Source organism: Triticum aestivum, chromosome 4B (assembly GCF_018294505.1).
Source record: "Triticum aestivum cultivar Chinese Spring chromosome 4B, IWGSC CS RefSeq v2.1, whole genome shotgun sequence".
NCBI lineage: Eukaryota > Viridiplantae > Streptophyta > Magnoliopsida > Poales > Poaceae > Triticum > Triticum aestivum.
Window position 1 is genome coordinate 38,700,485 of NC_057804.1, and position 12,600 is coordinate 38,713,084.

General features: G+C 50.4%; 1 protein-coding gene across 1 annotated transcript; it reads left to right on the top strand.

Annotated features, from left to right (window-relative positions):
- Positions 1-8,524: 8,524 nt before the first annotated feature.
- LOC123094347 (uncharacterized) lies at positions 8,525-11,140 on the top strand. The gene is made up of 3 exons (XM_044516373.1): positions 8,525-10,278; positions 10,387-10,591; positions 10,808-11,140. Exons 1-3 carry the CDS (start codon positions 9,118-9,120, stop codon positions 11,053-11,055), a joined length of 1,614 nt encoding a protein of 537 aa, XP_044372308.1. The 5' UTR covers positions 8,525-9,117; the 3' UTR covers positions 11,056-11,140.
- Positions 11,141-12,600: the final 1,460 nt, after the last annotated feature.

The window sequence follows — 12,600 nt, forward strand, 5'->3', positions numbered from 1 at the left end:
CTTGGAAAACACAACAAGTCAGACCAAATCGATCTATGGATCACGGGGGCGTGCCTCGATGCGCGACGACTGCCATCCAGCCGAATGTGATAAACATAACCATGACCGGGCCGAATACCGCAGACTAACTCCATCCGAGCTACGTCGCGACATGGCCTAACATAGAGGTGCCACACACCCCCTCTGCTTCACTGATGAAGTAATGGGACATGAGTTCCTAGAAGGGTTTAACCCATGAATATCGAATCATACGATGGAACAACAGACCCCACAGTATGGATTGAAGATTTCCTCCTCCATACCCACATGGCTCACGGTGATGACCTCCACGCCATCAAATACCTCTCACTAAAACTAAAGGGACTAGCACGGCACTGGCTGAACAGCCTCCTTGAGAAGTCCATAGGCAGCTGGGAAGACTTGGAAGACACCTTCCGCGATAACTTCCAAGGTACATATGTGCGGCCTTTGGATGCCAATGACCTACGTCACATAATCCAGCAGCCCGGGGAGTCTGCAGGAAGCTCTGGACTAGGTTCTTAATCAAAAAGAACCAAATTGTCGATTGTCCGGACGTCGAAGCCCTCGCGACCTTTAAACATAGTGTCCGAGATGAGTGGCTTGCCCGCCACCTCGGTCAAGAAAAACCAAGATCCATGGCTGCCCTTACCACTCTGATGACCCGTTTTTGCGCGAGAGAAGACAGCTGGCTGGCTCGTAGAAGCAACAACACCGATAAACCGGGTACTTCCAAAGTTCAAGACAGCAACAACAAGCCACAACACAATAAACACAAGCGTCCAAGCAACGGTGACAACACCGAGGATACGGCGGTCAACGCCAGATTCAGTGGCTCTAAGTCCGGTCAGCGAATGAAGCCATATAAAAGAAACAATCCGAGCTCGTCCAGTTTGGATCGCATACTCAATCATCCATGTCAAATTCATGGCACTCCTGACAAACCAGCCACTCATACCAACAGAGATTGTTGGATTTTCAAACAAGCCGGCAAACCAAATACCGAAAGTAAGAAGAAGGGGTCGCAAAGCGAGGACGATAACGAGGAGCCCCGGCCACCGAAAACAAGGGAACATAAGAAGCCCCCCCCCCCCAAGTTAAAACGGTGAACATGATATATGCCACCCATATCCCCAAGAGGGAGCGCAAGCGCGCGCTCAGGGACGTCTATGCGATGGAGCCAGTCGACCCAAAATTCAACCATGGTCATCCTGCCCGATCACATTTGATCGCAGGGACCATCCGACCAGTATCCGTCATGGCGATTCAGCCGCACTAGTCCTCGACCCAATCATTAATGGATTCCATCTCACACGAGTCCTCATGGACGGTGGTAGCAGCATGAACCTGCTCTATTAGGATACAGTGCACAAAATGGGTATTGATCCCTCAAGAATCAATCCCACGAAAACTACCTTTAAAGGAGTCATACCAGGTGTAGAGGCCCGATGTATGGGCTCAATCACACTAGAAGTGGTGTTCGGATCCCAAGATAACTTCCGAAGTGAAGAGTTGATCTTTGATATCGTCCCCTTCCGCAGTGGCTATCACACACTACTCGGATGAACCGCATTCGATCGATTCAATGCGGTGCCACACTACGCTTATCTCAAGCTCAAGATGCCCGGACCATGCGGTATCATAGCAGTCAATGGAAACACGGAGTGCTCCCTCCGTACCAAGGAGTACACCGCTGCCCTAGGAGCAGAAGCACAGAGCGGCTTTTTCAGGCAGAACTTTAATTCGGCGCCCAAGCTCCCGGACACTGTTAAACGAGTCCGAGCTACTCTGCAGCAGGACAGCCCAGCTCGTCAAGAGCTTGACTAACAATTCGGCCTCCGTCCTAGTCCCGACCAAACGGCGACATTCGTACCGCGCGTGCATAACTATGCACTCAAAATACCATGGGCATAGACGGGGGCACAATGCGGACAGACCTATAACATTATCCGCACTTTCGTAGTTTTTTCCTTTTTATCTTTCTCACCATTCCTTTTTATCACACGTGACTACATTTGCTGAGAAGTCCTTTAAAACCAAGGCAAGGCATCGCCGACGTGCGACAGGAGGTCCAAATGTTTTTTTAGACCGCACTCTTTATTTCAAACCTGTAAAGTGCCCTTTTTCTCATCTTTCGACCCCCGGCATGTCAAATAGCCTTGATAGTAGTGTTATAATCTGTATAGATCACGCTTGATGTATCATTCAGATGCTAGTCAACATAACCCATATTCAGTATTCGCTTTTGTCAAAGAACTAAATCTTGCTTCCGTGGTTATTTCATGCATGCACCTCGGCATATGTTGCCAGGGGCTCGATATAGCAACATATGAATTGCCGACAAGTCCGAACAGCTTTATAGCGCACTTCAGCGTCACGAGTTTGGCCTTATATGCATCAGCTCCGAATCATGTCTTTGGTCAATAGTTGGGTTGCCCGGCTTCTGTGCTTACTACCTTACGTTCCGCTCTATCGGCTAAGGTAGTAAAGGAAGAACTACTCGATTGTGTCCTGGTTCGTCCGGATGAGCACCTCAGTAGGGAAAGCCGAAAACTAGCTGCCATGATGCGGCGAGAGCTAGTCAACCACTCGATGACTCATCGGAATCTTTGGCGATCCTTCCGTATTACACGAAGGACCGTTCGTCTGGTCACGTATGAAAATGTGTCGTATTCAGATAACTGCGTACATACCAAGGGATATATTGTAGCCCCACCGTCAAACTCCTATGGCTAAGTGAAAGTGTTAAACCCTTATAGTCTGATTTCCTGGTTCGCCGCATTGACACCTCCTTAATGGACCAAGACGTTGGGTCAAGAGTGATCAAGTGCTTTTCCAAACACCCCCGCATTATATGCGAGGGGGCTGAAGCCGATGATTGGTAAACTTTCAGATTATATAAAAACGGCCGCACAAGAGGCACCAAAAACTTTCTAGGCAAAAAGTATAAAATAGCCTTAATATCATTGTTTTTACAATTTTGATACATTTCACTCAAACATAATATCTTTCGAGCACTGGCCCTCTATTAAGCGGGCACCATCTAAGACATCTTCAAAATAATGCTCTGGCGTGTCCTTGCCCTGGGGCGGACTTTTTGTTGCAATATCAGTGGCCTTCATCTTCACCCAGTACGTCTTGACGCGGGCAAGGGCCATCCCTGCACCTTCTATGCACGTTGACCGCTTAACAGCGTCGATACGCGGCGCCGCATTAACAAGTCGCTGCACAAAACCAAAATAACTATTCGGAATTGGCTATATCGGCCATAGCCGGACCACGACGTCCTTCATGGCAGATCCGGATATCCTGTGGAGCTCGGCCCACTGGGCCATCTGTTCGTTTAGCAACAGTGGATGCTTTGGCATGCTGAATTGCGACCAGAAAATCTTTTCCGTCACATGTCCTTCTTGGGCTTGGAAAAACTGCGTTGCATTGGAGGCACTCTTCGGCAAGTCCAAAAATGCGTCTAGAGAACTCCACATTCGATTAAGCGGGGCATACTTCGGATCACCGAATTTAGTTCGCAATAAGAAGGGCTTACTAGCCGCGATCTCCCCAGCTTGTCGGATCTCCACCCGAGCCGCTCTAGACTGGGACCGTGCTTCTCTTGCCTCCTGTAAGGCCTTATCAAGATCGCCCGCTTTGGTTTTGTTATATTCCTCGAGAAATTCACATCGGCTAGTGGCATCCTTTAGCTCAAGCGCCAGGGTAGATATTCTCTCCTCGCACTGGCGCCGAGTAGCCTATTCGGCCTTTAACTCAGCAGCTACCTTCCTGGCTTGCTCCTTGGCCCCGGCTAGCTCAGCCCGAAGGGTCTCAACTGAGGCGGCACCATCTGCAGTTATGCATATCTCAGTATACAATCTTCAGCATCATGCTCATATTATAATACTTGCATATACTGACTGCCCCAAAGACATACCTTGTGCCTCGTCGAGCCGCCTGTTTATAAGCGTGATGTCATCATCCGCCACATCAAGTTTCTGCTTCAGATCTGCAACCTCTACAGCTCGGGCAGTCACCAGGGATGAAACAGCCTGTGTTCCAATTAGTCAGATTATTTCCTGGGCATATCTCTTTTTTGATCCTCTGATCGCCTCCCTTTGGATGCCAACCAGAGTCTCAAGGGCTACTATCTATACAAAGGTGCATTTTGCGTTTACAGCACAATTGAAAAAATTACATTACGTACCTCGAAGCCTCTTAGCAGGTCCATAAAAGCTTGATTCAATCCGCTTTTCACGGTTCGAGCCCTCTCAACCACCGTACCCATCAAGTTACGATGTTCCTCTGAGACGGGCGCATGTCGCAATATGTCCATCAACATATGCGGCGCCTCCGGATTCCTGGAAGAAGTTGTAGGGGTATCGACTCCCTTCAAAGGAATATGTTTACTCGACCTAAGAGTCATCTCTGGCTGTAAATTGGATAGTCCGGGGCCTTTATTGTTGGTCCCTGTATGGGCCGCACACCCCAGACCCTGGACGCCCGAAGTATCACCTTCGGGCCTAATATTCATTACCCCTCGCACCACTTGTTGATCGGGAGAGATCCTTCGGGACGACACTTCAGGATCATCTGCCCTGTTGGGCAAGGAGACCTGTGGAGGTGTCTCGCTCTCCATCATCCCCGGAAGAAGATCCCCTTAAGAGGAGGACTATTGAGGAAGGCTGCATGCCGGACTGCAATATATTTTAAATGTTACCCTTGCATCCAGGAAAGAATGGGATATGTTTAAAGACACCCTTGTTCGCTTACGATTCAGAACCCCCTGACAGGGACATCTTCCCTCACTTAGAAGCCTTTGTCTTCAAGTCTTCGGAGGCGGTCCTCTTCTTCCCATGGGAAGAGGGGATTTCAGTTTCTCTTTCTCTTTCGTCTTCGGAAGAGGGAGTTCCAATCTCCCCGGATGCGGTGCCGGGTGTACCTCTACAATGGGGGCCGCCTTGGGCCTTCTTACTCTCCTCCTTGTCTTCCTTTGCTGACACTTGATATGGTGCCGGAGCCAGCATCCTTGTTAACACCGGACCAGCTGAGTGTTCGGGAAGAGGGGCCGAACACCTAATTCTCTCCGCCTTCTTTATCCAGCCCTGTCCGAGTATGGTTTTCTCAGTATATTGTTGTGAGAAATTTAACTAAATAATGTTCAGAAGTTGAGTGCTTACCGAGGTATCCGGATGGTTGCAATCAAGGCCGACGTCCTTTGTAGTATCTGGAAGCTGTTTTCGTGTCCCAAAGAATAATTTCCACATCCCTTCAAGCGTCATGCCGAAGAAGTGCTGAAGGGTTCGTGGTCCTTCCGGATTAACTCCCACATGCGGAGAGGCCGTCGCTAGCACGGAAGGACCCGACGGACCAGAATTACTTGGATCACGTTGGTAAGATTGGTGTCCTTTTCAATAAGGCTCCGAATGCGGCTTTGCAGCGTCCACACTTCATCAGTTGATCCCCAGTCTAGCCCCTTATAAATTCATGATGCAAGCTGTAGCGGAGGACCGAATCGGAACGCAGGTGTAGCTACCCATTTGGAGCCACGAGGTTCAGTGATGTAAAACCACTCCCGCTGCCATAAGTTGGAACTTTCTGTGAAGGAACCTTTCGACCAAGGAGTATTGGTGAGCTTGCTCACTGCAGCACCACTGCACTCCGCTTGTTTCCCGTTGAATACCTTCGGCTTCACATTAAAGGTCTTGAGCCACAAGCCGAAGTGTGGCGGAATACGGAGGAAGGCCTCGCACACGATGATGAACGCTGAGACGTGAAGAAAGGAGTCCGGAGCTAGATCATGAAAATCTAGCACGTAATAGAACATGAGCCCTCAGACGAAGGGATGAAGAGCGAACCCTAGCCCTCGGAGGAAGTGGGAGATGAATACGACCCTCTCGCCGGATCTGGGAGTAGGAATAACCTGCCCTTGAGCAGGAAGCCTGTGGGGGATTTCCGCGGTCAGGTATCTTGCTGCCCGAAGCTTCGCAATATCCTCCTCTGTGATAGAGGAGGCCATCCACCAGCCTTGAGGGCTGGGTCCGGACATAACTGGGAAGCTCGAAGCGATTAAGTTGAACCTTGGGTGCTGGAACTCGAGGTGGGAGAAGTTGAGGAAAGGATTGGCGTAAAGGAGAAAAGACAGGTCTTAGCCCCTTTATAAAGGCAATGAATATCGAACGCCCCTCCTAGGACGTTAAACCTGCCTATCCCTAAGGAATCATGCCAACAGAATAGTTGGGTTACCCACGCCCGTATTTGATGAGAATCACGTAATAAGGGAACATGATCTCTGCTTTGACAAGACGTGTCAATGAAACCGCATCTTGAAATATGGAGCGGCAGACTAAAAATGGTTCAAAATAATGGCCGGGCGGTGACGTGATGTCACACTACAAAAAGTTATCAGTGGATTGGACTCGTGAAATATTATACTTTCTACGGTTGTGTGTGGACTTTGTTTTGCAGAACCGGACACGATTCTTGTGTTCAAAGACTATTTTGGAGTATTCGGAAAAGGAACCCGCCTTGCAATGCCGAAGACAATCTGTGGTCCGGACACCTCGTCATTGAAGCCTGGTTCAGGGGCTACTGAGGGAGTCCTAGATTAAGGGGTCCTCGGACGACCGGACTATTGACATGGGACGAACTGTTGGGATGTGAAGATACAAGACCGAAGACTCTCTCCCGTGTCCGGATGGGACTCTCCTTGACGTGGAAGGCAAGCTTGACGCCCGGATATGAAGATTCCTTTCACTGTAACCGACTTTGTACAACCCTAGTCCCCTCCGGTGTCTATATAAACCGGAGGGCTTAGTCCGTAGAGGCAATCATAATCATACATGCTAGACTTCTATGGTTTTAGCCATTACGATCTCGTGGTAGATCAACTCTTGTAATACTCATATTCATCAAGATCAATCAAGCAGGAAGTAGGGTATTACCTCCATAGAGAGGGCCCGAACCTGGGTAAACATCGTGTCCCCCGCCTCCTGTTACCATCAACCTTAGACGCACAGTTCGGGACCCCCTACCTGAGATCCGCCGGTTTTGACACCGACACCCCCGCCTAACCAGCTCTTCCTCCTCCTCGGTGGTCATCGGAGTGGGGGTGGCGGGGACGGCAACAGGGAAGGCATGGGCGTCAAGCCTTGAACAAGCCTCAGACTCCTAGAATGGGGATTACCTCAACTCACTTTGCTCAAAAGCACAAAAAATATCCCAATTTTCCAAATGCATTAATGCAAAGATGCAAAAGTTCTAAATCTACCCCCTCGGACTCCTAGAACCGTGGGTTCTCACAGCTTGTCGCCACCGTCTGCGCCCACCTCTCTCTCCGCCGCCAGCGCAAAAGAGGAGTGATGGAGGGATGGAGGAGGGAGATCCGACGATAGAGGGATCGGGGGAGACCATGCACATGGGACAAAAACCTGGCCATAACCTTAGTGACATCATTAACCCCTTTAACCTTTTTCATCAACACCAGAATATAGTTAAGGGAATATTACACTTTCTGTTTCGAAAAATTATCGGTGCAGTATAGTTGATTGACCCGATGACAGAGGTTGACATCGCATGTCCTTGGATTGAGGTAGTGGGGGTTGGTGCAGTATCTTCGTGTTGGGGTAGAGACCGTTTGCGCGAGATTGTAGTGCCAAGCTCCGTGTCTTTTCTTCATCGTGCAAACCGGCAGAGTTCCGTGTTTGATAACACATTGAAATTTGGGTGCAACACAAGTAGAGTAGAAAGTAGACAAAAATAGGCATATATAGGGAAGTGCGTGCAAAAATTTCAAACCAATCCGTTTGTGAGGATCATTACAATTTTATTTAGAGGCTCCTCAAACCAATCCGAAGTCGAAGAAAATCTAGCTAATCTAGCAAGTTCATGAGCTACTTTGTTTGCCTCTCTATTACAATGTTTGAATCTAGTCATGACAAAATCACAGGCATAGCGAAAACAATCATCACAATTTGCCGCCGCCGCACCCACTGATTGTCCTCCGTCCTGCATGGTCTCAATCACCTTCAGATTGTCTAAGTTGATGATTATGCGATTACACCCCGCCCTTTGCGTGTTATTTACTGGCCAAAGGTAAGGAGTAAGGACCTATCATCTACAAGTAGAAGAAAATCTGGTAGGAGTAATACGGATCAGTTTCCTAATAACAAAAAAAAAAGTAGTATGGGTCGGTTTCTAAACACAATACGGACCGGTAGGAGTACACCCATATTAAGGGCCTGTTCGGCCGCTCTCCGCGGAGCGGAGCCGGCGGAGCGCCCTTTTAGCAGCTCTGCGTATTATACCTAGCAAGCCACCCCGCTCCGGCGCGGAGCCGCGGAGCGGAGGGAGTCCGAACGCGGCCCAAGTCCCGTAGGATTTCCATCGATCCATCATCCACTGACCGACTCGTAGCTTCCGTTATTCGTAGGGAGAAGGCCTTCATCGACCCGCCGCCACTGCTCGCCGTCTGGATCCACTTCTGCCGCCGGCTCTCCTCCCCTTGGGAGGGGCCTGATCTCGTGCATGCACAGCAGCAACTGCCGTACCGAGGACGCGCCTCTTCTCTCCGACCAGGATTTGCCCCTAGCCATTGACAAGCTCATCGTCGGCTTCTACGAGGAGGCCTTCAGCCGGCTGCCCTGCGACGCCATGCCGGACCTCCTTCACCTCCTCACCGCCGACGGCGGCGGCTCCTGCCTCGGCCTCCTCGACCCGGTCTCCAACATCATCCTCAACACCCTCGCCCTCCTCCCCAAAGACGCCGCCCCCGCCCCCGCAGCAGAACCTTCCACCTCTCCGTCTCCGCCCACTACAAGATCCAAAAGAAGCAGATCCATCCCCGGTTTTGGCGGCTGGCACGAGGTTATATCAAGATCCTACCACAGTCTTCTCGCCTTCCTCATGGCATATTTCGGATGCCTCAAAAAGGAGCAGGCCGTCCGCTACCTCTACAGGGCCGACGCCAATCTCCTCCTCGCTGTCATGCTCATCCAACATGATCTATATGCGGACGAAGCATTGGATCCTTAATCTGATAGGACCCAAGCCGCCCTCGAGTACGCAGCCACCATAGCAGGCCACCCTTCGCCCACCACCTTGGCTCGCCTGATGTCAATCCGGCTCCAAGACGACAACTTTGCCCTTCTTAATAAACTGTTCTCAGCTGATGCTCAAGGTATCCCTCTCACAGTTGAGGATGTCCGGGCAACCCACCACATCCTACACATGATGATGAGTCCGGTTTATACTGCCAGCATTATCCATACCAAAAGAGGGCTGGTTGTCCATGTTCGTCACATGCTGGAGGCTAGTTGCTCCGAAACTACATCGTTCTCTACTACGACGGACGCCAGGACCGCCACCACCATCTTGGGCTGGGATGGAATCCCCATCTCGTCGTTGCAGTCCGGAGTCCTGCCTGACAAGCTGCAAGATTGCCTGGGAAAAGCAATAGCAGATGGCCGGAAACACAATTTCAAGACACCATGTGGCGGCGGCGACGCATGCGATTACCTGCAGTCTCTCAAGATGTACCTCCATGGTATAATTCACAACTTGTACATCAAGGCCCTCAAGTTGCTGCCCACACCCTCTGGCTCGCTCATGCGCAGCATCCTCAAGGCCGGCCACTGCTACGGCAGCATGGACCCTGTCTCCAACATCATCGTCAACTCCATCTGGTACAACAGCTGTGGCTGCGATCTGCCAGTTTCTGAACGAAGGGACATGGTAGAGTACAATGACGTCCTGGACCCCCTATGTCTGCTCCGCGCACAGGTTCACTCCCTCAAGGGCCTTATGGAGCTCGCTGCATTCGCCGAACCCCAATTCTCGGTGGCGGCTTGTGCTCTAGAGCTCCTCTGCAGTACAAAATGCGACATTGCTAGCATGTTGCCATCATCGACAGAGAGTTCTGAAAAGAACCCCTTCCATGAGTCTGCCAAGGCCGCTGGACACACTCGGCCCCTTGGGCTGGGTGAACTGCACCAGCAGCTGCTGCTGATGCCCGATGCGCGAAGCGAGCTGCTCTCATTTATAACCGAGGCTCAAACTAGCGGTACCGTGTTGCGCATCGACGACATGACACAAAGTATTTCGCTCATGTGGAACAGAAACAGATCCGGGGCTCAAACTGTGCAAGCTCCCGAACTTTGTGCGGGGGCATTGAGGGCGGTGTCAAGCGAGCGATCAGATTATGAGGATGAGAGGAGCCGGCTCCGTTCAAAGATTGAACAGTTGCTCAAGGAATACACGACCAAACAGTTTTTGGTAGGTACTAAATTTGGTTTCCATGCATCATTAGCTAGCTGCTACGTATAGTGTATTCTCTTTATACCTTGATTAATTTTGACCAACGCTCTTGCTTGCTGTATGTAGGGATCAGAGTATAAACTTGATACTATCTTGGGTGTGGATGAAAGACACAAAGGCTACTACCCTGGCGGTTATATTTGCTACCATGTGAACTTCACGGCCACATGTGATTTGAGGCTTCAAAGGACGCTTTTCTACGCTGAATTCTCGTCATCCTCATGTGAACCGGAGCCAGAATTCTGCTGCCCTCTACCCTATGCGAATGCGGGTAAGTTTTCTGTCGCCGGTTAGTACCTGATAGCACTTGGTTAGTAAGTACTTTGGGTCACCGCACGATCTGCTTCAGGCTTGCAGCAGCCTGTACCACACCTTGTCATGCTTGCCGTTGCATGCATCAGTGGTAGATTTGAATTGGAATTGGCTTATTGACGTGTGCTTTGTCTGTCTCTTTACTGAATGTGGGGCTTTATTTTCTTGTTAATAGGGCGTTGCTACTATGGCGTGCTTAGTGCGAGGAAAATCGTGTATCCAGATGACGCCAAGTACATCCCGGACGATATCACCGTCCGCGGAACCCGCAGCGCGGATGGCATGCTAGGGATGGACCTGGTCTACTTCAGTCCCAAGTTGGACGTGGAGATTGCTGAGAATCTGAATGTGTTGCACAGTGAAGAAGAAGAAGAAAAGAGGAAGAAGAAGAGGAGGGGGAGGGGGATGTGTCGTCCAAATTAATGCACATTCTGCGATCAAAAACCCGATGACAGAAATTGCACCGTCAAGTTTGGTTTCCTTGAGCTAGCTGCTACTGTTATGTGTGTGCATGCCTTAATGATTTGCTTATATCTGCATGTTGATTGGTTGCATACATCCCCTCTAGCCTGCATGTGCTAAAACGGAAGGCCTGTTGTTCGGTTGCGGACTTGTTTGAGGGGAAACACAAGTCCAGTTGTTTGGTTACATCCAGGACAGTTGTGTGGTAACCTCCTCCTTGATATGGTGAGATTATCAAAGGCACACATGAACTACTAAGAACTAAACTAGGAGCAACAGACAAACACAAGTCTTAACCATGGATCACAAGTTTTAAACCAACATACTATGATAAGTTTTAAACGAAACCCAAGTCTTAACCCAAGGACCAACAAGGAACGGGCAACAGGAGCTCAGGCGATTGCGGCGAAGGCGTTGTCATGCTCCTTGCACTTGGTGACCACCTCCACGCCCTCGTCATTGAAGACGATCACCTTCATGGTGTTGGGGGCAGCAACTTGAACGTCACCATGTACCCGATCATGATCTCGTGAACAACGGTGAAGGTGGCCCAACCCTAAGCACGGGTCACCCTGTCGTTGATCACCCTCACCATCACCCTCCATGCGCTTCGTCTTGAGCTTGAACTCTATGGATGGCGGGGAAGTACTTCGTGAAGTCCAGAGGCAATGGTAGACTCTCCAGCTTCGGAGCAAGGATAATATTGCAGAAGTGGTTTGGTCCTGACTCATGATGGTAGTGGCCATAGTTCCTCCGCTTGGGGCTTGGGTGATCCTACACCGACACTTCGACAAATGGAGGCACAACCTCCTTGCCCTTCTCCAATGGTGGCACGGCCTCCTTGCCCTTCTCCATCTACATTATGAACAACACACAATTCAATGGTCAACATTCATTCATATCGGCCTAACGCTCCTATATTAACCCACCCTACTAACCCAGCACCGCACTCAAACCCACTCTATTTCACCATCTCTCCTCTTCCACCTCTATGTTTCACCACCTCTCCCTCGCCATGAACTCCAACTCCAACCCCAACCCTTTCCCCTGGGGCATTGGATGGAGGGCCTTCTTCCTTGGGTGCTCGCTCGGTGATCGCAAGAAGTTCGAGCACACCATGGAAGTGTGCTCGAACTTTAGTAGCATCGATGACATGCACAAGGAGGCCAATGTCGTGATGAAGAAGGCTACGTCGGACGAGCTGAAGACACTGACTCTAGACCCAGCCAAGGGCGCGGTGTCAATGGACATCCTGCACTGGGCCATGAATCAGGTAGACTCCAGCGGCGCTGGACAACGGGCAAGATGGGCCAAGTACAATCAGTACAAGGCACCTCAAGACCAGCGTGCCACAACGTACTGGAGTAGTATGTTCGGGTCGCCGAAGGCCGACAGCGACGAGGTGCAGATGGTGGCCAAGGCGCCGGCAGTAGGCGATCATGCAAGACCCATTGTTCTCAACAAAGATGATGAGGACGAAGATGATAGGGAAGAAAAGAAGATGGC